General features: G+C 41.9%; 3 protein-coding genes across 7 annotated transcripts; 2 read left to right on the top strand and 1 right to left on the bottom strand.

Annotated features, from left to right (window-relative positions):
* The first annotated feature begins 155 nt into the window (after positions 1 to 155).
* On the top strand, positions 156 to 20,795 carry btk (Bruton agammaglobulinemia tyrosine kinase). 4 transcript variants are annotated; one of them, XM_021561509.2, is made up of 19 exons: positions 156 to 357; positions 6,757 to 6,824; positions 7,244 to 7,410; positions 8,107 to 8,211; positions 9,736 to 9,817; positions 10,017 to 10,145; positions 10,679 to 10,737; positions 10,861 to 11,048; positions 13,282 to 13,344; positions 13,757 to 13,811; positions 14,131 to 14,207; positions 16,943 to 17,070; positions 17,357 to 17,431; positions 17,728 to 17,899; positions 18,648 to 18,867; positions 19,486 to 19,550; positions 19,715 to 19,833; positions 20,057 to 20,214; positions 20,456 to 20,795. In XM_021561509.2, the coding sequence occupies exons 3-19, from the start codon at positions 7,270 to 7,272 to the stop codon at positions 20,525 to 20,527; spliced, it is 1,908 nt and encodes a 635-aa protein (XP_021417184.1). In that variant the 5' UTR covers positions 156 to 357; positions 6,757 to 6,824; positions 7,244 to 7,269; the 3' UTR covers positions 20,528 to 20,795. The 4 variants fall into 4 exon arrangements, with proteins under 4 accessions (XP_021417184.1, XP_021417186.1, XP_036799041.1 ...); XM_021561511.2 differs by having other exon boundaries at positions 20,459 to 20,795; XM_021561510.2 differs by lacking the exon at positions 156 to 357 and adding an exon at positions 2,991 to 3,126.
* A 445-nt stretch (positions 20,796 to 21,240) lies between these two features.
* timm8a (translocase of inner mitochondrial membrane 8 homolog A (yeast)) lies at positions 21,241 to 22,613 on the top strand. The gene is made up of 2 exons (XM_021561516.2): positions 21,241 to 21,489; positions 21,882 to 22,613. The coding sequence occupies exons 1-2, from the start codon at positions 21,373 to 21,375 to the stop codon at positions 22,041 to 22,043; spliced, it is 279 nt and encodes a 92-aa protein (XP_021417191.1). The 5' UTR covers positions 21,241 to 21,372; the 3' UTR covers positions 22,044 to 22,613.
* Positions 22,614 to 22,673: 60 nt separating this feature from the next.
* zgc:101583 (Mg_trans_NIPA domain-containing protein) lies at positions 22,674 to 27,235 on the bottom strand. 2 transcript variants are annotated; one of them, XM_021561514.2, is made up of 6 exons: positions 26,879 to 27,235; positions 25,842 to 25,980; positions 25,636 to 25,692; positions 25,089 to 25,179; positions 24,660 to 24,820; positions 22,674 to 24,306 (listed from the first exon to the last, which is right to left on the bottom strand). In XM_021561514.2, exons 2-6 carry the CDS (start codon positions 25,978 to 25,980, stop codon positions 23,642 to 23,644), a joined length of 1,113 nt encoding a protein of 370 aa, XP_021417189.2. In that variant the 5' UTR covers positions 26,879 to 27,235; the 3' UTR covers positions 22,674 to 23,641. The 2 variants fall into 2 exon arrangements, with proteins under 2 accessions (XP_021417189.2, XP_021417188.2); XM_021561513.2 differs by lacking the exon at positions 26,879 to 27,235 and adding an exon at positions 26,567 to 26,725.
* Between the last annotated feature and the right edge of the window lie 256 nt (positions 27,236 to 27,491).

The raw sequence follows: 27,491 nt of genomic DNA on the forward strand, positions 1-27,491 counted from the left end.
TCAAGGAAGTTATCATTTCACAGAGGCAGTCAACTTTTAACACAGTCTAATGCTACTGTAAATAACTAATTCCTTAGCCTACTTTACGGATACTGGCGCGTTAATGGTTAGTTGGCCCTCGTCGACATCACACAAACTCTGCTTCAGAGAGCTAATATAAAAATGAGCAGGAAGCAAAAAGGGAACTGCGTGAAGTCAATTCCTCTGAAAGGGTGGGGTTTAGTCTCCTGCTGCCACACACTGTTAGTACATGGAATAAGAGCAGCCATAGCAGAGGTCTTTGTCCATGTCAACCCTCCACATCACAGTATGCAGACAGTGGTCTGTCTATAGGCGTTGCTGAGTGTCAGAGTTAAGGTAAGTGATGAGGTATTTGCTAACTAAATGGTAGGGGTCCATCTGCTGGGAAAGACGAAAGCTCTGTAGGTTACATGCAGGCTATGTATTACTGTATGCGTTACATTGAAAAATAGGCTTCTATTGAGTATGCAGGTCCTCATTACCTGAGAGAGAACCAGATGGTCATTGTAGAAGAGAGTTTGTTCTGAAAGACTTACCTGGGTAAATAAAGGTTTAAATTGTTATATTAAAAGGTAAGTCAGAAGGTTGACATTACCACTACATGATGTCTAAGAAATAATTAAAAGTCATCAATTTGGTCTCTTTTGATGAGGTTTCAACCAGAAATGGGACTATGTAAAGCATGAATCATAGTAAGTTACCATTACATTGGGAGGACATCGGGAGCTCCAACATTGAAGCAAGCTTGACGTTTCTGGACTTTCACTATCGTATCCAAAGCAGCAACATGGTTAAATCCAATTTCTTGTTCATGAAAAGTGATGGAAAATGTCCAAACAAACTACAGCATATCATTCATGTATCATTCCTCAGTATCTCTATTAGATGTTCATTCATTGTCCAGGCCTGTCTTGAACACATTGTATGTTGGAGGGTGGATGATGCCCACATGCATATCAAAGAACATGTAGTCGGTACTTTTTTTCCCTTCTTCATATTAAACACATTGCCCTTAATGCAATATGTACAATATTTTGTCAATGAATGAGTTACAATGCACTTTGGATAACAGTGGAGTGATTGGAAATAGAAAACAAACACTATCATGTTCATTCTTAAACTTTGTTGTTACGTGTCCACTGTCCATGCTCTTATGTTTACATTTCACAGTGGAGAGTTTTGGAGCTGGATATTAAACATGACTGACTTAATATTAATTTGATAACATACACAGTGTACAAAACACAAGGAACACCTGATCTTTCCATGACATAGACTGACCAGGTGATTCCAGGGGAAAGCTATGATCCCTTATTGATGTCACTTGTTAAATCCACTTTAATCAGTGTAGATGAAGGGGAGGAGACAGGTTAAAGAAGGATTTTTAAGCCTTGAGACAATTGAGACACGGATTGTGTCTGTGTGCCATTCAGAGGGTGATGGGCAAGACAAATGATTTAACTGCCTTTCAACTTGGTACGGTCAGGCACACCCGTTTGTGTGAAGAACTGCAATGCTGCTAGGTTTTTGCCGCTCAACAGTTTCCCGTGTGTATCAAGAATGGTCCACCACCCAAAGGACATTCAGCCAACATGAGACAACTGTGGGAAGTAGTGGAGTCAACATGGGCCAGCATCCCTGTGGAACACTTTCTACACCTTGCCCCGACGAATTGAGGCTCAATATTAGGAACGTGTTCTTAATGTTTTGTGCACCCAGTGTATGTTGGTCTGTGCAATTTCAGCAATATCCCTGAAACATTGATGCAAAGAAATTGCAAGCCGAAAGCTGCCTTCGCTTCTACAAAGAACAGTCACCCCGCTATGCAGTACGTCTTCTTGACCCATTTCTTTTAGTAGCTGGTATGTTACATTAAGGAAGAAAGTAGGGTTTGTAAAACCAAGATCTGTTTGTATGTTTTGGCCTGTTTGTATTATCTGAGGATGTGAGGAACCCTTCTGCCTAAATATCTTCACATGGAGAGTTTCCTTTTGTGGTCAGACACACACTGAGTGTGTATGTGTGTCACCACAAAAGTAAACTCTCCATGTAAAGACACACACACTTATCAGACAGGAAACGTCCAGAGAGCATTTGTTGCAAGGTTCCTGTTATCAACAAACCAACACTTTCATTGGAAGAGAGTGTGTCATTGAAAATAAGACAAAGTACTCCATAAAATGATATTGAACCCATGTATGTTACTGTGCATAAAGTCTGTATTCCTCTTCACCATTGGTTAGTCGATTTAAGAGACACATCCTCAGTGTGATTGATTGGATGCTGTGTCCCTGGCATTTTGTTTATCCCACATTGAGGCTTGTATCAAACAAATAAATACTTTGGTGGTATGTTGTTGCTAGTATGTATTATACTATGTGTTAGTAGTGTTATGACAGTGTCAAGAGAGGAAGAGGGGATGTAACAGTAACCAGTTGAACCACAGTGGTGCCACTGATACTTTCCAACATTGTCTCTTTTTATTTAGCATTGCAGTGCAACACTGTTGCAACTTCCCTATAAATTCTACTGTGTCAGCCCAAGTGACTCAAGCTCTTTAGAAAAAAACCTAGCACTTGTGTGGCTGACAGGCTAAACACGACTGTTGTAATACAAGATATTACGATTGATAGGACAGCTGCAGCCACTAAAGAGACACATTTATACTTGCTCTACCTAGAAGCTTTAGGTCAGTGTTTTGCCCAGGCTTATATCTGCATGTAAACAACCTATGTTTGAAATATTGTGTGGACTGCACAGTATGAGCTTGCAGCAGAGGCAAGGGGTTTGATTATGTGTCAAAGAGGATTATTTGTAACATAACATTACACAAAATTATAATACTGTTGTTGACATACTGCATAGTATCAAAATCATCTAGCTAGTGTGAAAGAAAACATTACACTCATGGCTAGTCGGATGTGCCTACTATCTAGTAGTGTGAAAAGAGAGGGGGTATCAGCAGCAGATGCAATCAGGAAGTGAGAAGGAGGGTGTTTAAAATAGTCTGAGCTGAGCTGAGTAAACTTGTATCATTGAGATAGCATGCAGAGGCACCTTAACGATTAAGCTCTTTTGAATATATCTACGGTATAAGGAACATGGGTGAGTTGGAGTTGGTGAGAAACGTTCTGTCGTTACATGTCTGTGACATTGAAGTATTCCTTTTTTGAGCGCTGTGTTCATTTTAGGACACTGCCTATGTTAAAAGAGAACTATAAGGTTGTATTGATGATGCAGGCAGGGAACTATACATGGTTACTTGGACTTTGAAATAATTCCTCATTGGGTTTAATTTTGGGGTTAAGTCAGTTATTTGAAAGAAGAAAAACTGTTGTTGATTCTGTGGCCTGTATGAAAGGGAAGGTCAAGTAGATCAAATACTATTGAATACTTGATATGTATGCTTGATTTAGTTTGCCAACGTTTGCAGTGTATCCAATGGAATAGTACCCGAAAACCCCAAGATACCAGTAAATCTAGAGTACCTCAAATACAAAGTATTTGACATATGTATGAATTTGGACCCAGCTCTTCTGCATGGTGAACAATGGCATTTTCATGCTTTATGTTATCAGATGATCATACTCTGTACATTTGTGGCCTGTGGTATCAGCTGAGGTGACATCACCACACCAGTGTCCATAGTGGAGCCATTATCCTGATCCCCAGATAATTAACAAATATCTGACGCTATCTGTCTATTTGTCAAACTTGCTTTCCTTCCGTCTGATGCTGGAATGAATCAATAGAGGCCTTGTTTTGTGTGGAAGGCTGACAGTGGTGTGGTTGACCAACCCAGCAAGGTGCAATGAGTGGTAGATACAAAGAAGAGCATAGGAATCCTTTTGTCTCTGTGTCTTATGTTTCCTACAATAGGGACCTATTTCTCCCCATATTTCACGAGTTCAACAAAGTATTGTCACTTCAATAGAACTGCATTACCAAAAATAGAGTTTGTGGACATTCATCAAATAAAAGGGATAGTGTATGCCAGCATGCCAACAGAGATACGCATTATTTTGCACTAAGCATTATTAACGCTAAGCTGTAAGTCAATGAACCCAAATCCTTAGTGAACTTTCCCTTTAACAATATCAGACATGAGAGCATAAGCATTGGCAACGATTGTAGGTGGGGAAAGGTTTGCGAGGGGTAGCCGATAATGTCCTGCCTTCATCGTATGGGGAAAAGAGAGGGTCAATGTGTTATGGAACATACAAATAAAATAAAATGTCACATGCGCCGAATATAACAGGTGAAATATATACAGTGAAATGCTTACTTATGAGCCCTTAACCAACAATGCAATACAAATAAGAATAAGAAATAAAAGTAACAGGTAAATAAAGAGCAGCAGTAAATTAATAATAGCGACAATATACAGGGGGGTACCGGTACAGAGTCAATGTGCAGGGGCACCAGTTAGTTGAGGTAATTGAGGTAATATGTACATGTAGGTAGAGTTATTAAAGTTACTATGCATAGATGATAACAAGAGGGGGGCAATGCAAAAGTATGGGTAGCCATTTGATTAATGTTCAGTGGTCTTATGGCTTGGGGGAAGAAGCTGTTTAGAAGCCTCTTGGACCTAGACTTGGTGCTACGGTACCGCTTGCCGTGCGGTAGCAAAGAGAACAGTCTATGACTTGGGTGGCTGGAGTCTTGGACAATTTTTAGAGCCTTCCTCTGACACCACCTTGTATAAAGGTCCTGGATGGCAGGAAGCTTTGCCCCAGTGATGTACTGGGCAGTACGCACTACCTTCTGTAGTGCCTTGCGGTCGGAGGCCGAGCAGTTTCCATACCAGGTGGTGATGCAACCGGTCAGGATGCTCTCGATGGTGCAGCTGTAGAACCTTTTGAGGATCTGAGGACCCATGCCAAAATCTTTTCAGTCTCCTGAGGGAGAATAGGTTTTGTCGTGCCCTCTTCACGACTGTCTTGGTGTGCTTGGACCATGTTAATTTGTTGGTGATGTGAACACCAAGGAACTTGAAGCTCTCAACCTGCTCCACTATAGCGCCCTCGATGAGATTTGGGGTGTGCTCTGTCCTCTTTTTCCTGTAGTCCACAATCATCTCCTTTGTCTTGATCACGTTGAGGAAGAGGTTGTTGTTGTCCTGGCACCACACGGCCAGGTCTCTGACCTCCTCCCTATAGGCTGTCTTGTTATTGTCGGTGATATCCATGGCTTCTGGTTGGGGTATGTATGTACGGTCATTGTGGGGACAACGTCATCGATGCACTTATTGATGAAGCCAATGACTGATTTTGTGTACTCCTCAATGCAATTGGAGGAATCCCGGAACATTTTCCAGTCTGTGCCAGCAAAGAGTCCTGTACCACTTTTTTATTGATCGAGTCACTGTTGCTTCCTGCTTTAATTTTAGCTTGTAAGCAGGAATCAGGAGGATAGAATTATCGTCAGATTTGCCAAATGGAGGGCGAGGGAGAGCTTTGTATGCGTCTCTGTGTGTGGAGTAAAGGTGGTCCAGAGTTTTTTCCTTCTGTTTGCACATTTAACATGCTGATAGACATTTTGTGAGACCGATTTAAGTTTCCTTGCATTAAAGTCCCTGCTACTAGGAGCGCCACCTCTGGATCAGCGTTTTCCTGTTTGCTTATGGCAGAATAGAGCTCATTTGGTGCGGTCTTAGTGCCAGCATCGGTCTGTGGTGGTATTTAGACGAAAACTCTCTCGGTAGATAGAGTACCTCATGATAAGCTGTAGACCACACTAACTCAGGCAAGCAAAACCTTGAGACTTCCTTAGATATTGTGCACCAGCTGTTATATACAAAAGACATAGTCTGCCGCCCCGTCTTACGAGACGCTGCTGTTCTATCCTGCTGATACAGCGTATAACCAGCCAGCTGTATGTTGATAATGTCATCGTTCAGCCACAACTCCGTGAAGCATAGGATATTACACTTTTGAATGTCCCGTTTGTAGTTTAATCTTCCGCGTAGGTCATAGATTTATTTTCCAAAGATTGCGAGTTTGCTAGCAGAATGGAAGGCAGTGGGGGTTTATTCGATCGCCTACAAATTCTCAGAAGGCAGCCCGCCCTCCGGTCCATTTTTCTCCACCTTCTCTTCACGCAAATGACGGGGATCTGGGCCTGGTCCCAGTAAAGCAGCATATCATTCACGTCGGGCTTGTCGTTAAAGGAAAAAAAGGATTCTGCCAGATCATGATGAGTAATCGCTGTTCTGATGTCCAGAAGTTATTTTCGGTCATAAGAGACGGTAGCAGCAACATTATGTACGAAATAAGTAAAAAAATAAGTTACAAACAATGCAAAGAAACAAACAATAACACAATTGGATAGGAACAAGTAAATTGTCAGCCTTCTTCTCTGGCACCATCTTACAGATGTAGGATATTAATTTGATCACACTGTTGCTGGAGAACTTTCCTGCAATGGAGGACATTTAAAAAATGTTGAGGTTCCACTTTGAAATTTCAGACTTGATTTTCAATGTATCAACTCCTACAAAATAATAATAATTCATATTTCCTGTTGCTGCAGTATTACTTTCCTGCTGTAGCAAACTGGAATTAAGATCCTACATCTGTAGAGAAGCAGGAAGATGTGGGTAAAGGAAACAGTTGTACCACAACGAAGGAGGAAACATTGGCAGGAGCGCTCATGCAAACCAGGGGTTAATATGTATACACTGATATCTGCTCCGGATCACAGCTGTTACTATCTGTTTCTATCTGCTTTCAGATCTATGCTGTAGATCTATGCTTTAGATCTATGCTGTAGTGACAAAGCGCAGAGTTCATGAAGAGTAGGTAAGTAGTTAGTCGTATAAGAACCTGGGGGAAGTTGGTCTTATAGTCTTATAGATATACCTTCCCAAAATCCTACCCTTAACCATGAGGGATGACAATGTAAAACTGACCTTAGGGCAGTGTCTAGAGGGAAATGTTACCCTACTATGTTAAGCACTGTGGAAACTTGTGATAAGCTGAGTTTCAGGTAAACACCTGTACAGTACACCATTAATCAAATGATGTTGTTCATGAGAACAGTCAACTACACGTTTCCTCCAGTAGCTACAGTCACTAGCAAGGTTTGCTACAGCACTTGATGTGGTTGAAGCTGCTGGTCTCTTTCTCCCCCATCAGGCCTTGAATGCATGATACCAAAACATTTTACACCTTCTTCCATCTCTGACTGTAGCTGTTAAGTTGACTTGCCTTTTCTCCAGGTAGGGGGATAACATCTGATCAGACCATGTCAGACAATCTCCTGGAAGAGATCTTTATAAAACGCTCCCAGCAGAAGAAGAAGACCTCCCCTTTAAACTTCAAAGAGAGGCTGTTCATCCTGACACAGGACAAGATCGCCTACTACGACTATGATCTGGACAAAGGGGTATGTACTCGTAGCCTGGATCTGTTTGTGCTGATCTGGGACCAGGTTAATGTACTGTATTTTTAATTTTATTTATCTGTTATTTTACCAGGTAAGTTGACTGAGAACACGTTCTCATTTGCAGCAACGACCTGGGGAATAGTTACAGGGGAGAGGAGGGGGAATGAGTGAATGAGCCAATTGTAAACTGGGGATTATTAGGTGACCGTGGTGGTTTGAGGGCCAAATTGGGAATTTAGCCAGGGTTAACACCCTACTATTACGTTAAGTGCCATGGGATCTTTAATGACCTCAGAGAGTCAGGACACCCGTTTAACGTCCCATCCGAAAGACGGCACCCTACACAGGGCAGTGGGATATTTTTTTCTAGACCAGAGGAAAGAGAGCCTTCTACTGGCCCTCCAACACCACTTCCAGCAGCATCTGGTCTCCCATCCAGGAACTGACCAGGACCAACCCTCCTTAGCTTCAGAAGCAAGCCAGCAGTGGTATGCAGGGTGGTATGCTGCTGGCTTATGTTATCATTATAAACACTGACCATAACCCAAGCGTAGTTTAACACTATAACAATTCTATCATACTACGCTATGCTTCCACAAATATACTACAGTACCTGTATTGTTGGTCATCTCAATAGGTCTGGGTTTAGTAGTCTTGTCGTTCCCCCACTCACTGTAATCCTTATCCTCTGTGCAGAAAAAGAAGGGGTTGAAAGGCACCGTGGGCATCGATAAGATCAAGTGTGTGGGGACAGTACAGCCGGAGCCCAGTGCCCCCGCGGAGCGCCAGTACCCGTTCCAGGTGAGCTACTGCTGGTCCTAGATCAGTGAGACCAATGAGATTAACACAACCACAGATCTCAGACCTGTGGATGTTTTAGTTCACTCTCTCTTCTTCTCGTGTCCTGTTACAATAATTCTGTGTGGCAGTAAAAAGAGAATGCACTCCATCACTGTTGCTCCAGTTGAGTGACATCAGATGACCTCTAGATACTGTAGATGTTTAAAGAAGCGTTGTGCTTCCTTTAACTCGCTGACACTATTCTCCAGGCATTTACTTTGCTCAGTCTTAGTTGAGGGTCCAGTTAGCCCTGGGCTAAAATCATGCAGGATGAAAAGCCCATAGAGACTGAAGTTGGAGACTTTTATCTCCCTCACCAACTTCAAACATCAGCTATCTGAGCAGCTAACCGATCGCTGCAGCTGTACATAGTCTATTGGTAAATAGCCCACCCATTTTCACCTACCTCATCCCCATACTGTTTTTATTTATTTATTTTTCTGCTCTTTTGCACACCAATATCTCTACCTGTACATGACCATCTGATCATTTATCACTCCAGTGTTAATCTGCAAAATTGTAATTATTCGCCTACCTCATGCCTTTTGCACACATTGTATATAGACTCCCCCTTTGTTTTCTACTGTGTTATTGACTTGTTAATTGTTTACTCCATGTGTAACTCTGTGTTGTCTGCTCATACTGCTATGCTTTATCTTGGCCAGGACGCAGTTGCAAATGAGAACTTGTTCTCAACTAGCCTACCTGGTTAAATAAAGGTGAAATAAAAAAATAAAAAAAATAAAAAAAATAAAAAAAAATTCAGGTAGCTTTGAGGTGAAAAGGGATATACTGCATCTACCTAAGAGAAACTAATTTACCCAGCAGTGCAGAGATGGTTAACATGCTGAAAGTCAATCTACCTCAACAGAGAAACTAATTTACCCAGCAGTGCAGAAATGGTTAACATGCTGAAAGTCAATCTACCTCAACAGAGAAACTAATTTACCCAGCAGTGCAGAAATGGTTAACATGCTGAAAGTCAATCTACCTCAACAGAGAAACTAATTTACCCAGCAGTGCAGAAATGGTTAACATGCTGAAAGTCAATAAGAAGAAGTGAAAACAACTCTCTTGACAGTGGAGACCGAGCTGAACTGAGGGTTTCAACAACAGCGCAGGTGTCACCACAGTAGACATGGTGACTAAGCAGCAAATAATATTACAGCCTCTATAAAGACACAGGAAATACCCAATATATTTGCATACCCCTAAATGAGGAGTTTGTGGGATGGGTGGCAGCAAGGCTCAGAAGCACAATAAGCTAACCTAATGTAGCAGGCATTTATTTATCTCCAAAGCAGTAACCTATGGTCATTGCTTGCTATATAGCACAAACAGAAAATCGTCTTTTCGTCCCTATTGTTGTAATAAAATAGATACTTTTACACTATTGTATTGCTTTCATGTGTACGGCCTGACCTGGTACTACCCTTCACCAACTGAAGAAACAGCTGTTTCTCTCTATCCCCCAATTTACCACAGATAATCTACGATGAGGGCCCACTTTACATATTCGCCAAGAGCGACGAGGTCCGAAAGCAGTGGCTCCACAAGCTGAAGCATGGTCAGTTTGCAGCATTATCGTACACCTAACACTAAAGTGTCGGACGAAGAATAGACAAAGGGAGACATGAGATACCATAAACATTTCCTTACGGCCCATAATACCAGCTCCATTGTTTAGTCAGATATAGGTGTCTATGCAAATTGCCAGTGTTGATCCAATGTAAATGTCGTCCCACATTCTGTGCCGCCATGTTAAGTGGTGCGTTTCAACAAGGACCTGATGCAGAAGTACCACCCATGCTTCTGGATGGACGGCATGTGGCAATGCTGCCAGCAGGAAGTCAAACAAGCCATGGGCTGCAGGGTGCTGGAGAACAAGAATGTAGGTCAGTAATGTGGTGGGAAAGCCATCAATAAAACTGGCAGTAAAAAGATTATGTGTTCTCTACCAGCTTATGTAATTAGGAAGTAAATGGGAACATTTTACTTAAAGCTTGCAGGTATAATGCACTATGATGCTGTTATAATGCATCGCAGAACCATATATTCAGATATATCTCAATATATGACTCTGATGCATTGAAAGATGTGTATGATATATGATTATGATGTCTTATAATGCATATATGATGTCTTATAATGCATGTATGATGTCTTTATAATGCATGTATGATGTCTTTATAATGCATCTATGATGTCTTATAATCATCTCATAATGCCCCAGACGAATACCAGCCATTTTGTATCAGTATAAATGTTGATACATAGAGATACATACTTATATAACCATTTAAAACTTGTACCTGCAGGCTTGAAGTGATAACAAGTAACTGAGGAAATAAGTATTATAGGTAACGGCAGAGAAGCATAAATTGTAGTCACAGAGAACAAAACATGAAGCACTCCCTTTCCCTTATAGGGGTTTCAAAGGGGTCTCGGAGGCAATCCAGAAAACCCCTTCCACCTACGCCAGAAGAGGTCTGTCTTACATGTTCTCGCCACTCTTGCGTTCAGTTACAGTATCTCTACCTCTGATTGATACAGGAAGGATATACAGTATCACCCGTCTTTATCAATGTTGTCACCCATCCCATTTTTCAGGAGAAACCTTTGAGGCCTTTACCTCCGCAGCCTCCCGAGGAGCCTGCGCTCACCACAGGCATGACGGTGGTCGCTGAGTATGAGTACACACCCTCCACGCCCCAGGATCTGGAGCTGAGGAAGGATGAGGAGTACATCATTCTGGAGATGTCTGACTCCAACTGGTGGAGGGCCAGGGACAAATACGGGTGAGAGAGGCAGAGAGGAAATTGAGAAGAGACAGGTGGAGGAAAGGTTGTTTAAGAAAGATGAAGCTCATTTTCTGCATTTCTATACAATTTATGCTCATTTTAAAATGCTATTTGGAGAACAGCAAAAAGAAGCAAAAAATGGCCACAGCCATTATCACTTTAGCTTCATTCACCTCAGTCCATCTACAAACACATAGCCTATTAGATACATACAATTAGCCACTACACATGAACTCACATTTAATATATACAGAGGGATCTGTTACCAGAAAAGGTATTTTATTAAGAGAAGGTAAACAAATAGTTTTGCTTTACAGAACAATGTTTTTTGCAGTTTTACAGTATATTCCCTGCAATTCTACACATTTTGCCATGGGACACACACACAATCCATTGTCTCAAGGCTTAAGCATCCTTCTTTAACCTGTCTCCTCCCTTCATCTACACTGATTGAAGTGGATTTAACAAGTGACATCATTAAGGGATCATATCTTTCACCTAGAAAGAGCAGATGTTTTTAATGTTTTGTGCACTCGCCTCCCAGTGGGCAAACTTGGTTGCAATCATTATGACAATATTATGTGAAGTTGTTCAGGTTGTACACTGTTTTTAAAGGAACAAGTCTTTTAGCAACCAGTAAAATGTAACCATGATGTATGTTACCTGCTGGGCTGTGTGTTTGCTGGAAGAACACTTCTAAAACATAACACCTATCAACAAGAAAGCACAAGAAAAACATTAAAAAAGCCCTGACCGACCCTTCGCCCGGCTGTGCTTCCCTTTCTAGTCTGTAATGGTTTGCAAGCCCTGCCACATCCGACAAGCGCCAGAGCTGGTGTAGTAAGATTTGATCTTAGTCCTGTGTTGACGCTTTGCCTGTTTGATCGTTCGTCGGAGGGGATAGCGGGATTTCTTATAAGCTTCCGGGTTAGAGTCCTGCTCCTTGAAAGCGAAAGCTCAAACCTTTAGCTCAGTGCGGATGTTGCCTGTAATCCATGGCTTCTGGTTGAGGTATGTACGGTCATTGTGGGGACGACGTCATCGATACACTAATTGATGAAGCCAGTGACTGATTTTGTGTACTCCTCAATGCCATCGGAGGAATCACGGAACATGTTCCAGTCTGTGATAGTAAAACAGTCCTGTAGTTTAGCATCTGCTTCATCTGACCACTTTTTTATTGATCGAGTCACTGGTGCTTCCTGCTTTAATTTTTGCTTGTAAGCAGGAATCAGGAGGAAAGAATTATGGTCATGTTGCCAAATGGAAGGCGAGGGAGAGCTTTGTATGCATCTCTGTGTGTGGAGTAAAGGTGGTCCAGAGTTTTTTTCCCTCCGGTTGCACATTTAACATGCTGATAGAAATGTAGTAAAACAGATTTAAGTTTCCTTTCATTAAAGTCCCCGGTCACTAGGAGTGCCGCCTCTGGATGAACATTTTCCTGTTTGCTTATGGCGGAATACAGCTCATTGAGTGCGGACTCAGCCTCAGTCTGTGGTGGTATGTAGACAGCTACGAAAAATACAGATGAATACTCTCTCGGTGGATAGCTTATCATGAGGTACTCTGTAGACCACCCTAACTCAGGCGAGCAAAATCTTGAGACTTCCTTAGATATCGTGCACCAGCTGTTATGTACAAAATACATAGTCCGCCGCCCCTCGATTTTAAACATAACACCTATCAACAAGAAAGCACTAACTGACCCTTGGCCCTGTAACAAAACAATGACATGCTTCCAAGAATAGAGATGAGGACTGGTGATATGATCAGTATACCAAGGTTAAGGTACATTGGTATCTTAAAGTCACAGGTGCATTTAAACTGTTTTCATGATATGTGTGTTGTTTTAACATGCAGTAAGAATAACAATCATATCCCTTTCATACATTATGGGCGACATTTTCATGATGCAAAATAGTGATGATGCAAAACACAGTAAAACTCATTTTAATCTGGCAGTGTGATTTAATTTGATACTTTTCTTCAGAAATGTGTGTTTATGCATTGCTGAGATGACTAAACTCAGTTAAATAATCATATTTTTATCATGCATATTGTTGAGGAAAAGTGTTAAATTGAATCACACAGCTAGATTAAAATGTTGAGTTTTAAGGTATGTTTTTCACAGATGTGAACTGTTGTGCAGCATGAAAACGTCACCCTGTGTCTTTAACATGCTAAATGTACATTGACTTATCAGGAGATTGTGTGTGGCCTTCCTTTGCAGCAAGGAGGGATACATTCCCAGTAATTACGTTGTGGAGGCTGGAAATGAACTGGAAAAGTTTGAGTGAGTATGGAATTCTCTTGCTACAAAACATTGACTATTAAACATTGCATTACAATGATAGGGTTTCAGATGTAATCCTACACCTCCCTAATCCTGTGGGAACCAAAAATAATGAGGTACCAAGTCACCACACCTTCCAAACACATTAAATCCCAGCAGGGCCGTGTTCAGTGGGGCACGTAACAGAAAACGTTTCAAAATGTTTTGCAACTGGATGCGAAAATGTGCATTTCTTATTGGATGAATCAAGGTAGTCCCTCCCTGTTTCAATCCGTTTTCTTCCGTTTTGTGCCTAATTAACACGATTCAGCAGAATACTGCCTCATGTGACCTGCTTTAATACCCGTTGCTATGAGGTCAGGTTAACCATAGTGGTTTATAAAATGCACATTTCACCTTTTCTTTTTCCCAGCTGGTACTGCAAGAGCATGAACCGTAGCCAGGCAGAGAATCTGTTGAAGACAGAGGTAATCTCAATGAGAAAACAAACATCTGTAACATACAGTATCAGTTGACATACCACTGTTCCTCTCTTTTGCTTGCACCAGCAACACAAGTGCTGCATTTAAAATCATTTAAAATATCACAAAGGTTATTTCCATTGTGGTCCTCTGATCTGTGGTCCTTATACCATTAGCTATGGGCACCAATTTTAGCTATGGGCACCATCATCTGTCAAATAGCTTAGAATGACAGAACATTGCTATGGGATACTCACAAAGCAATACTGCCTCTGCTTAGTATGTACCTCTGCTATTGAGGTTATTGATTTTTCTTTTTTCCCAGAACAAAGATGGTGGTTTCTTAGTACGTGACTCAAGCAAAGCTGGGAAGTACACCGTTTCTGTGTTCACCAAGGGCGGGTGAGTTTATTGAGGGCAGACAGATGGGGCATGGCTAACTGTAACTGCGTCCCAAATGGCAACCTATTCCCTTTATGGTCCAATACTTTTGACCAGAGCCCAGGGGGTGCTATTTGGGACACATCCTGTGAGTAGGCCTATCCACTAGTCAAAACCGTGAATGAGTTCAAAATGGTACACAATTCTCTATGTAGTGCACTACTTTTGACCATGTGGCTCTGGTCTAAAGTAGTGCACTACATAGGGATTGGATGCAATGTCAAACACGGACCATAAATGGAAAGTCAAAAGAAGAACTGCTCAGCAGTACATATTGAAAGCAAAAACAGCCGCCTGCAGAGGAAGAGAGATGTAAATGTCTCCATGCAAAACCAGGATTATTCTTTCTGAGCAACCTTTCAAAGGGCTTGGGTCAAAAGTACCACACTATATATGGCAGGAGTATTCAAATGTTCTACCTGAAACTGTTGGTGTCCCAAGCAATGTTCCCTCAAAAAATGTTTGACACTGAGCAAATGTAATTTACTGTGAGCACGGAGGCTGTGAACACTGAGACTGTTCCCGCTTTAAGTTATAGTTTTAACTGTGGCCAAGTAGGTTACTGTGGCTATTTGATCATAATGTAGGCCTACCAGAGTGGCCTACCATAAAAAAACATGGAGAAAAATGCATCCCATAACATGTGAACATGAACATCTGTTCTGTTACTCAGTCTACAGTAACAGCAATGTGTTGTGTTCAATGAGAGTTTTGAAAAAACATGCAGGGCTTGACATTATCCTGTTTATCGACATGTCCTTCAAACAGGCGATGAAAAAGGGTGTGTTGTTTGATGCAAGAAACCACTTTACAAAATAGCATTCATTATTCACATACCATTATTACAGAGAATCAGACAAATTATGCTACCATCAACCTATTGCTACCATCAACCTACCTTTTCAAAGATGTCTAGAAATGCACACATTTTGTGCTCTTGTAGGAAGCAACCACTCCCCCATTGTTGAGGAGAAATTAGCTAGAACTGGGCTAATAACTCACTTACTAGCAAAGAATATTAACAAATGTGCACAGGTGGCTACATGCAGCTCTCGCTTTGATCTCAAAACAAGCGCATCTTCTCTTGACTGCTCACACTGTAAACACAGTCCAGTTCGAAGTGAATGGCACAGATCCATATGGCAATGGCTATTTGCATATATAGGCCTACTTCAGCTCTGATTGGTTATGGTGCAGTGGTCTGTGTCAAATACAGGCCTGAGTTGTGTCTGTCAATGCAATTGAATTCTACTCCAATGCGCTCTGCCTACAAGGCGCTCTGCCTACAAGAAAATCTCTTAAACAGTTAGTTAAGTCTTGCATAGTTCATTTTGTTTGGGTATGTGACATTGAAAGTGGATAATATTACATTGATTTGAGCACAATTCTCACAGTAGAGCAAAATCAAATCAAATCAAATGTATTTATATAGCCCTTCGTACATCAGCTGATATCTCAAAGTGCTGTACAGAAACCCAGCCTAAAACCCCAAACAGCAAGCAATGCAGGTGTAGAAGCACGGTGGCTAGGAAAAACTCCCTAGAAAGGCCAAAACCTAGGAAGAAACCAGGCAATGTGGGGTGGCCAGTCCTCTTCTGGCTGTGCCGGGTGGAGATTATAACAGAACATGGCCAAGATGTTCAAATGTTCATAAATGACCAGCATGGTCCAATAATAATAAGGCAGAACAGTTGAAACTGGAGCAGCAGCACGGCCAGGTGGACTGGGGACAGCAAGGAGTCATCATGTCAGGTAGTCCTGAGGCATGGTCCTAGGGCTCAGGTCCTCTGAGAGAGAGAAAGAAATAGAGAAAGAGAGAATTAGAGAGAGCACACTTAAATTCACACAGGACACCGAATAGGACAGGAGAAGTACTCCAGATATAACAAACTGACCCAACCCCCCCGACACAAACTACTGCAGCATAAATACTGGCGGCTGAGACAGGAGGGGTCAGGAGACACTGTGGCCCCATCCGAGGACACCCCCCACTCCGAGGACAAATGTTGATAGTGTTAACGAAAGGGGAAAACTCTAGAAGGTTGAGTAAAGTTCAATCTCGTGCTTCTCTGCGCGGGTTTATATTTCTTCTGCGTGGCAGTCCGAGGGAAGCTGCGTGCCCGCGCACGCACGCAGCTTAGGGGGAACATTGGTCTCAGGTCTAAATCAATCCACGATTTATGGGGAATCATTTTTTTAAAGCAGTGGAACTAGCTTCGAGGTCAAGGTTTGAATTTGCAAGATATAGGGAATAGGGTGCCATTTTGGATGCAATCAATGTGTCAGTGAACAGAGCATCTTGTTGTTACTTTCAGATTCACAGCTCATGAAAATAAACAAAACTATTAAAAGGACATTACACTCCAATATTAAAGATCCAGCTATACACCACAATAACATTTTTTTTACAAAAGAGATAAGAACTATGTAATTTCTAGGTTTGCAGTGCTTATCTTTTACATTCATTTGGGGTTGAGGCATATAACTAGACCTACACAACCAAGGGCGTGGGATGTAGATTCAACGGAATTAGGCTACTTTTGAGGTCTAAAAGCATCTGACAAAGTTTGATTTTGGAGTGTTGTGTTCCTTTAAATTCCTATCCCTTTAACACAACCTAGTAACTCTCCTCACTCACACCAAACATAACACTCCTAACTCAAACCAAACCAAACACTACTCACTCTTCCCATTAGGGAGACTGCGGGTAACTGCAGACACTACAACATCTGCACCACCCAACAAGGCCAGTTCTACTTGGCAGAGAAGCACAATTTCAGCAGCATCCCAGACCTCATTAACTACCACCAGCACAATGCAGCAGGTACAACTAACCCCAACTAAGGTTTTCAAAATTCCAGTAACTTTCCTAAAATTCCCAGGTTTTCCAGAAATCCTGGTTGGAGGGTTCCAGATTTCCTTCTTATTCCCTAATGATTCCAGGAATTTTCCAACCGAGATTTCTGGAAAACCAGGGCATTTTGGGAAACTAACCGGAAATGTGCATCCCTACACCAACACATCACTTCATATGCATCTGTGTAACAGTACAGGTTCATCATGATGAAATACAGCACTTAAGATATATTGTCCATCATGTCCCATTCCAGGTATGGTCAGCAGGCTGAAATACATTGTGTCAAGTCGTGCAAAAAATGCCCCTTCCACAGCAGGGCTTGGTTATGGTGAGTGTGTTCTTTCAATACATTTCTATTGAGGGAGTATTATGTATATACTGTAGCCTGGTGGTCCGGTCTGTTTGTGTTCTGGGCAACTCCCCTCTGTCTGTGTTGTCAGGCTGAAGATATGTAGCTGTACCACTTGACAACAATAGAATAGTTGGTTGTGGCACATACAATATGGGACCAGACTAGTGTAGTAACAGAAACCCTTATGACTGACTTTGAGGAATGCTATCTGTAGCTTGATTGCTAACATGAGTAAACATTGTGTTCCTTCAATTTGTTGTTTTGTCCTCCAGGGGTATGGGAGATTGACCCACGCCACCTCACCTTCATCAAGGAGCTGGGCAACGGGCAGTTTGGAGTGGTGAAGTATGGGAAGTGGCAGGGCCAGCATGACGTGGCCATCAAGATGATCAAGGAGGGCTCCATGTCTGAAGACGACTTCATAGAGGAGGCCAAAGTCATGATGTAAGCAAAGCTCTTTCTATCTCAGATGGCTGCAGTTAGTGGACTATGGGGTCAAATGTATTAAATTAATGCTCAATTTCAATTCAACCCCTATCTCCTACTACCATACCTGCTACACCTAAGGCACTTGTGCTGATGTAAATCAAATCATATTTGTCACATACATATAGGTAGAGGTAAAGTGACTAGGTAACTAGAGCAATAGGGAATAGATCCATAGGTAGAGATATATCCAGAGCTTTGGAGGCTGCTGAGAGGAGGACGGCTCATAATAATGGCTGGCACGGCGTTAATGGAATGGCATCAAACACATGGAAACCATGTTTTTTTATGTATTTGATAGCATTCCACTAATTCCGCTCCAGTCATTACCATGAGGCCGTCCTCCCCAATTAAGATGCCAGCTACCTCCTGTGGACAAGAGGTACAGTATTTAGAGTCATATATGGTAACAGCTCTACCTTGTCCCCTGCTGAAATTCTCCTCATATGGGGCAGTCGAATTGTAAAATTCCGTGAACTTTCAATAAATTCCCTGGTTTTCCAAAAACACTGATTGGAGGATTCTGGATTTCCTGCTTATTCCCTCCTGATTCTGGGAATCCTCCAAATGGGATTTCGGAAAAACCAGGGAATTTATTGAAAGTTCTCGGAATTTTGCAACCTTAGACAATAGTGTTGCTCAATTTAACCTACACAGGCCTACAACACATGCTTAATCTTGTCTTGTCTCTTTTCGCTTGAACTAGGAAGCTCCGCCACGAGAACTTGGTTCAGCTGTACGGCGTTTGCACCAAACAAAGGCCCATCTACATTGTCACAGAGTTCCTCTCCAACGGCTGCCTACTCAGCTATCTGCGGGAAGGGCTGAAGCAGCATCCATCCCCCATCCAGCTCCTGGAAATGTGTAAAGACGTCACAGAGGGCATGGCCTACCTGGAGGCTCAGCAGTACATCCACAGAGACCTGGTAAGATATTATAATTGTTGTGGAAATTCTACAGAGGGACACTCGAAGTCAATCTTAAATGATTCATTGTTTATTATCAGCGCGCTGGAGAGGTTCCAACTAACTCAATGCACCAAGTACACATGTTGATCAGGAGCTCTACCTGGGGCAGTCCTGTTAGATCCTTATATACTGGTTACAGACACGTTGCATAGATTTCGTTCATAGGATTGGTTCCGGCATGTGTCTGGCACCGTCTCCCATCTTAACTTATAGAACATATTCTGGGCGTTCTGCCAGATGGTTCTAAGGAGGAGGTCATGTCACCCCTCCGCTCATATCTTTACCAAGCACAGGCAGGAACCAAGGATTATTTACGACACTAAGACAAGATTAACATTTTCAAGGCTGTCTCTTCACATGATAAACATTTCCAAATAGCTTGGGTTTTGCCATTTCCACTTTTGGGACTATTCCACTGACTCCTTTTTGGGACTATTACACTGATTGTTCAAACTAAATCAAGCGCAACTCAGGTATTTGAAAGACACAGCAGGTCTGATCCTGACATGGTACTACTACTATCCTATAATAAACAATACTGGGCCCAAATAACACATACTCTGTTCTGTTTCTCAGGCTGCAAGAAACTGCTTGGTAGATACCAATGGGACCATTAAAGTCACTGACTTTGGACTGTCGAGGTAAACAACTGTGATTGTTGTACTTGAATCTGGCAGCTTTTACAAAAAAGCGCACACTGCAGAAATACCTGACAAAAAATCTAATCTACAGTTGATTCTTACAACAATATTATGTAATTCTTGCTACTTTCTTGACAAGTTGCCAACTCTCCCTGTCATTTCAGGTATGTCCTGGATGATGAGTACACCAGCTCTGCAGGCTCCAAGTTCCCAGTGCGCTGGTCTCCTCCCGAGGTCCTGCTCTACTGTAAATTCAGCAGCAAGTCAGACATCTGGGCTTATGGTTTGTATAGGCCTCCTATCTTAGCTCAGATCCAGGTCCCAGGTCTGTTTGAGCTGTCTTGTCAACTCGGTATGGTTGTTGTCACACCAATGACCATATGAGTTGGCGAGAGCAAACAGATCTGGGAACAGGCTACAGCTATTTAGCCTTTATTCACTAACTGATCATTACATTACTGCTGATAATTTAATAAATATTGACAAGGTTACCTTGCTCTCCATAGGGGTCTTAATGTGGGAGGTCTACACCTTAGGGAGGCTTCCCTACGAACGGTTAAACAACAATGAGATAGTGGAACAGGTGTCCCGAGGCCATCGCCTCTATCGCCCCCAGTTGGCCAACGACAGAGTCTACACCATCATGACCAGCTGTTGGCTGGATGTACGTACAGTATAAAGTAGCCAGCATAATGCCTGGTCCCAGATCTGTATATTCTGTCTTGCCAAATTTCATGGTCACTGTCAAACCAAGTTTGCAAAACTGCACAGTTCAGGGATCAGGCTAGATGAGTGGGGGTCAAAAATAAATGTCAGTAGAATGGACATGTCAGCTTGACAGCTTCTAATCTAAAACAATTTACCTCACCCTCATGTCTTGTCTCTCCTCTTGAATTGACTGGCAGAAGGCGGACGAGAGACCCACCTTTCAGGAGCTGTCGGTGACTGTTCAGGACTTGCTCTATGAGCTCCAGTAGATCCAACCACCACATTCTGAGATTGAAACACAGTTCGCAGACTCATCCCTCTGGCAGATACACTTCCTCATGCAGAGCAGACTCAAGGCTTCATCCCCTCAGGGCCTCATTCTGTGCATCAGCCATTGAGGAACCTGCTTTAGGAGAAGTAGATAAAACTGTTAAAGAAGGATCAGCCATCCTATGGGAGCGCTGAGAGATGCTATATGGTTGAACATGGGACTCCCATGATGAACTCCAGTAGTGAAATAAAATATTATTTGATGAATGTATCTGTTGGTTATTGAGAACATGCTAGATATGAAAAGTTTTTCCTTATTTATTTTGTATGTTTTCTTTTATTACTATAATTGGTGAACTGCATTCAATGATACATACATACATACATACATACATACATACATACATACATACATACATACGAGAGAGGCCTATCTGTTTCTGTAAGATTTCTTGTTTCTTTTCTATGTCTAGCCACTGAAATGTATAGTAAGAAGAAACACCCTTTAACAACTGAAAATGTAGCTATGTTCTTTCATTAAATTATTGAGAAAGAGCAGCAGCCTACCTTGCAGCGTCTGAGCCTCAGTATCTTAGAGAAACATATTGCATATAATGACAATATGGATAAAGCTTGATAACAAAATGTTTTGGTGACTGTAGAATGTCCCCACATCCAATGATATTTACTGTTCTTAGTGGCGCACTTTCTGATTGGTCCAGCACTCTTCCGTTTCCTGTGATGCGCAAGCCGATTCACACACGTGAAGGTCAGGAACTGCAGTCAATCGTTTACAATTATCAAATAATTGTACATTTCTGTCTAATTTATAAGCGATTTGCGCATGAACATGGAAAACCAAGGAGCCACAGCAGACCCTCAGCTTCAGCAATTCATCGAAATCGAGTCCCAAAAACAAAGGTTTCAGCAGTTGGTCCATCAGATGACTGAAGTGTGTTGGGTAAGAAACGCTTCTGCAATGACAACTTGTTAGCTAGGTGAGCTACTGTAGCTAGCTACTTGAACATCTGGCGATCAAGTACATGAATGCATAAAAATTTACATAGTTTGCCAGTGATACATTGGACATGTAGGCTTCTTTATTGTACTAGCTAACTTGTAATGCCAGTATTTGTGGCTAAATGCAAACGTTTGCTGCATTAAGCTAACTAGCTACAATAACTACGCTCCTGAATTAAGCTCCTACACAATCAACCACCTGTAGGGTACTCGCCTAAAATAGTGTTTTAGATGTGAACAAATTACTCATGCACGATGCAATGTCTTCCACGCCATGCAATGACATGTGATCCAGCCAATGATTGAGCACCCGTCTACTCTGGTTCCTTACAGGAGAAATGCATGGACAAACCTGGGCCCAAGCTGGACTCCCGGACAGAGATCTGCTTTGTGAACTGTGTAGAGCGCTTCATTGACACAAGCCAATTCATCCTGAACAGACTCGAACAAACACAGAGGAGTAAGGGCTCCTTCTCAGAATCCATGTCTGAATAGTCTAGCAACATCCTCCACTGGATAGACTGACAAGGCGCTGAACAGCCAATCAAGTTGTTTTACAGCAATGCCAGCTTTCTATATGGTGCAATGAGAACACTGTCCAATAACCAGGTGGGGAAGAAACAAGTCGTTTTGATAAGTGCCTCAGTTTTGCACCTTGTATCATGTCACCTAGCCAAGTCCTCTCTCACCTAGTGGGACATGAGATTAAGTGCAGTAGTAACAATTCTGGTTGGTAGCTAGCTAATATCTTCATATTGGTGATTCTGAAATTGTGTAGTAAATTGAATGAGCCTGTTGCATGTCAATCATATCATGAAAACTGAGATGGGAGAACTTCATTAGTATGCTTTTAAAACAAGTTTACCCAGCTGTAGAGGTTGTCCTGGGGCAGAAACAAAGAGCCAAAAATCTGGGACATTCAATTTGACACCGCGTCGGAAAGCCACAAAAACTCACTGCATTCAGTACCAAGTCAGAGTACGAACAATGTCTTGTTGGGAAAAGGGCACGATCTATGGCTGAAAGTGTTCCATTGTATATATGCAATAAACAAAAATCGTATTGCCTGCTTTGTCATCATTGCCATTTTGAATACAGTGTGGTCCAAGTATTAGGGTCTTGCTGTATAAAAAGGTAATTGTTTATTGACATACTAAAAGAATGAGCAGTATGTTATAAATCAATGATTAAGAAATACATTAAGTTTGGCACGTGCTGTAGTAGGAATGTGTTTCAAAAGAGGCTATTTCAAGAAAAGTGCCTCAGTTAATACTGATGTTCATATACATGATCAATAAATTCAATTGAGGTATTACATTACAGTAACTTCACACTCAGATTGTGAATATTGAACAATCACTAACTTTGAAAGAGATGATTGAAGCAAGTACACAAAAGGTAAAAGCTGCATTGCCTTGACTCACAGTAGGTCTTGCATTTTTAAAGGAACATTAAAACAAAGGAATAAGACAGACCTATCAATAAGTTACAGTTCAGTCAGTAAAAAACAGAAGGCACTAGTCGGTTCATATCTAAACTAGTGGATCTGAACTAAAATCAATACATTCAATTATCACTGTCCATGATTAAATATTAAGTGTATGTACACCAGTTTTTCATACAGTAGAAACCATTCGGATTAAGGGGAAACTTGTAGGACTAATACTTTCAACCAGTTGAATGGTTTAGGCGCACCATGAAGTAAAATACAATTCTGTTGAACTTTGCTAATCTCTAGACATACTGTACATTTGTCAGTATAGAAATGCAATGTGCTCACTGGATTGCAGTGCATGATAATTAGGCAAACAATCCTTCCAGTGGCTATTGCATTGTAAGACTATATTTAGTAAACGTATTTTCCACTTGTCTACACAGGTGGTTAAATATCAAATAAACAAATGTAAAACTGGCAATGGGAAATTGATCTCTAAACATTTGGCCTTCGTGTTAAATAGGGTTGGAGTCAATTCAGTTTTCGATTCAGGAAATTAGCTGAAATTCAATTAAGGAATTCAAAATTGCCTATTGTTTTCAGAGTCATGAATTGAGCTTCAATCATACTGAATTAAGAACTGAATTGATCCCAAGTGCTAAGTGGTGACAAAGCTATTGTTCCTCCTCATTGAGCCCTCTGGCGAGTAGCTGCCCTTTGAGTTCCCCTCTCTGGCCAGCTTCCCCTCCCCTGGCCCCTCTGCCTGGCTCTCCTGGCTGGGCAGGGCCACGTAAGCCTGCTGGCCCCAAGGGGATCCATGAAGTCCCTTCCTCAGGTACAGTGGCAGCGAGTCCCAACTGAATGTGAGATCTTTAAATGCATGAAGGAGGAAGATACCCAAGATAATTGTGAGGAACCCACTGACTGTCCCCACAGCTCCGTCCGTGCTCATGCTCAGCCACTCCTTGAAGAGGATAGCTGAACATGCCATTACAGAGGTGGTGAAGAACACGTAATAGATGGGCGTGACGATGGACGTGTTATAAATGTCCAAGGCTTTATTGAGATAGCTGATCTGGATGCTGACGCAGATCACCAGGCAAATGAGTAGACACCAGAACAGGGGTTCCTTTAGGACAGCAGTGCCAGCGAACAGCTCCTTAATGCCGATACCCAGGCCCTTGACGCAGGACACCGACAGGGAGCCAATCACGGAGCAGATCAGGATGTAAACCAGCACGTTTTTCTGGCCGTAGCGCGGGGCGACCAGGAAGATGAGGATCAAGCTGCTCGTCACGACAGACACGGCGAACACTATGAATCCTGGGAGACATCACAGTCGGAACATTTGAATGAGTACATTGTAAGAGCATGATACAATAGTTGATTCTTGCATTTTTACTTATTAACAAGCCAATTATTTTTGGGATCAATGGCTCTGAACAGCTGCTGAGTGATTCAGCATAGGTCAACATGTGAGACATTGGTATGACTGAAGTAATACGTTTCTCAACATGGTCAAAAACATTATCAGCGCATGCAAGGGGATTGGCCTAAAGGCACTGCACATTTTTTTTTACCTTAAAAATCACATAATGAGTAGTTATTTGGGATGCAAGATGATATTATAGAAAAGTGTTTGTGTATATCTGGACCCATGATGTCAGTTACAGTACCTGGGTCTTGGAGCTTCTCAGCCATGGCAGTAAGGGAGGCCACCTCCTCCTCCTGAGGGGCGTGGATGACCATGACAGTGGAACCCAGGATGCACAGCAAGCAGCCCATCTTCCCGTGAACATTCAACCGCTCATTCAGGAAGTATGAGGACAGCACAGCACTGCAGGAAGCAGGCAAAATAAGTTTGTCTAGTCAAAATGAACAGATTTTTTTGCTGTAGCGATTTTCATTTTAATGGCATGCAATAAGGTCTCACTGACTTTAGGCCCGTGTTAGGAAAACATCCTAGAACTAGCTCTTTGCAAATGGATTAATACATTTTGAAACAGAATGTCACCTCGCGCTTATCTTAACAGTTCATGAGATGAGGTGTGAGGAACTCAGTACCGATCAAAGCACAAGCTGAAGTTCAGTAATCAGCCATTTACCTCACAAGAACGCTCATTGCTCCCAGTGGTGTTACCAATGTGGCAGGGGCAAAAGCGTAAGCGGCAAAGTTAGCTGCTTCCCCAGCTCCCACTGAAACACAGAAACCAGCATTAGTATGCCACAATGACATGGGACGATGCCACAATGACATGGGACGATGCCACAATGACATGGGACATGCAACAATGACATGGGACGATGCACATGGTACTGTAATTGTAAGGGGAGGTGAGTTTTGATAACTATGCTCTCATTCAGCCTACATGTGCAAATGTGATCTTCTGAGGAATGTGTACTTCAAAGATTTCAATACGACAATGTGGGTCATTGCATCATCACAAAAGACTACCAGCAAAAATACCAAACCCACAACAGCCTCCCTTTCTCTTTGAAAACAAAGACCACAATGTTAACAGGGAAAGGTCAATGAGGACTGTTACTACAAGGTTTACCCTACTGTACCATATGCTAAAGTTCAGTAATGCTAAATTGGTATTTTAAAATAAAGAACCATTGTGATCAGGTGACAGATTTTTCTACACTTACTTGATATTAGTCCTGCCCACCATAGCCATTCCTTGAGGTAAGCATATCCCCCCTGACCTAATAAATACAAATATAATGTATGATCATACAGAGAGCCTACTATACTAATAATACAAGTGTTTATTAAAGTTGTATTCAGTAAGCATACTTTCAATTGCCCAACGTAGCTAAAGTTAAGATTAAGTTATGTATGATGGTGGTAATACCTGCTCGCATAAACCCTTTGCTGGACAATCGCAAAAGACCTTTCTTCTTAAGGATGAAGCTTCCTCCAATGAAGATGCTCGAGCTCATGGCAAGAGAGAGGCCAATGTAGAAGTCAGTGCGGTTTGTTCCGATATCCATCTGAAAATCACCACCAGATTTGATAATCTGTACACAGATCGCAGATTCTGAAAGGTTCTGGATGGCGGTTCTCTAACCATGTCTACTACTGTTAATGTCTATTAACCTAAACACCTAACTAACCCTAAAGACAATCAATGTATTAGTTGTTCAATCCCGCAGCCTTGACACAACGGGTTTGCAATACAGCTGAGGAACGGGCTGGAGAAACCCAACCATTCTCAAAATTGTAGATGCAACTATGGATTAGATCATAGGCATATTTAGAAGATATATAGTGTCTGGGTTTGTTAACAAAAACGTTACTTTTTACAAACTGTCTGAATTTAAACAAACATGGAGTTATGATAAACAGTAATATGCTCACGAGGAGCTATAAATGAGTCAAGGTGCAATGCCTATGGACATACATTGAAATTACAGTTTAATTCAGCGTGTTGACTTCAGCCTGAATATTTCCTTCAGCTGCTAGTCTTATTTTTGCCAGCTAGCTAGCTAACTTTTTAGTCACGTGACGATGTCTACTAACGTTACACATTTGATCAGATTTATGCGGGGAGGTAGTATTAGCAGCAATATCTCCTACCTGAATCATCTGAATAACGTTGTTTTTTTTTACCTGTAATTACTCATTCTGAACAGAGGTCATAAGACGTAGCTGGTAACAATAACTTGACTGGCAAAGCAATGTAGCGGGGCTATTAGCCTAGCTAGCCAGCTACCTAACGTTAGCCAGCTAACTTTTGAAGTAAGCAAGCCAGGCAGAAGAGAAAAGTTTCTACAACACAGATTGGGCTGTATAGCTGACTTGCTATTATATTTTCTTGTTTGCACACAACATTCACGTGAACACGAAAGGCTAGTATAGTACACATCCTAAAATGTACTTTGAGCTCACCTTTGGTTTCAACCCATTCGATCTGAAAAGAAGCAGCTGACTGCTGTAGTCCGCCCAGAATGGATACTGCACTTCCTCGTGCAGTGTCAGTGTCGAATATGTAATTTTATAGCTATATTTGTTTCATACCATATCTGGCCAACGTTTACGAACTCGCCACAATCATTTTTAATTTACATCAACTGACTTTATGAAAACCCAAATTAACAAGCAAATGGAAGTTTATGTGGGACATATCAGATACATAAATGGGCGAGTTCGTTTTACACGGGTCTGTTCTATTCGGGATCCTTGGTACATCCCTACGCCATTGAAGTTGACATTTAAAATTGTTAAAGTAAGCGCTAGGACAGCATTTCACAAGGGGTGCACGTTTTATGTTTCGCTTTAACACTACACAGCTGATTCAAATGATCAAAGCGTGATGATTAGTTGATTATTTGAATCACCCCAGTGGCTGCACTGCAGGTGGAGATGGGTGACATGCCATTGTAGATTCGGAGACAGCAGTTGGCAAGTCATTATTGGGTTAACCTACAGGGACATGGGGTGTCTCATCCTACAAAAGGGATTTTACAGGCATGCTGGAAACATGACCGAAGACAGAACACAA

Source organism: Oncorhynchus mykiss, chromosome 14 (genome assembly GCF_013265735.2).
Source record: "Oncorhynchus mykiss isolate Arlee chromosome 14, USDA_OmykA_1.1, whole genome shotgun sequence".
Taxonomy (NCBI): Eukaryota; Metazoa; Chordata; class Actinopteri; order Salmoniformes; family Salmonidae; genus Oncorhynchus; species Oncorhynchus mykiss.

Coding starts and splice junctions, on each gene's coding strand:
- zgc:101583 (XM_021561513.2), bottom strand. Junction 25,693..25,841: donor CAAAGGGTTTATGCGAGCAG/GTATTACCACCA, acceptor TGTATTTATTAG/GTCAGGGGGGATATGCTTAC. Junction 24,307..24,659: donor TGAGAAGCTCCAAGACCCAG/GTACTGTAACTG, acceptor GATGTCTCCCAG/GATTCATAGTGTTCGCCGTG.
- btk (XM_021561509.2), top strand. CDS start 7,270: ATGTCAGACAATCTCCTGGAAGAGATCTTTATAAAACGCTCCCAGCAG. Junction 14,208..16,942: donor TCTGTGTTCACCAAGGGCGG/GTGAGTTTATTG, acceptor TCTTCCCATTAG/GGAGACTGCGGGTAACTGCA. Junction 17,900..18,647: donor GAGGAGGCCAAAGTCATGAT/GTAAGCAAAGCT, acceptor CGCTTGAACTAG/GAAGCTCCGCCACGAGAACT.
- timm8a (XM_021561516.2), top strand. CDS start 21,373: ATGAACATGGAAAACCAAGGAGCCACAGCAGACCCTCAGCTTCAGCAA. Junction 21,490..21,881: donor AGATGACTGAAGTGTGTTGG/GTAAGAAACGCT, acceptor GGTTCCTTACAG/GAGAAATGCATGGACAAACC.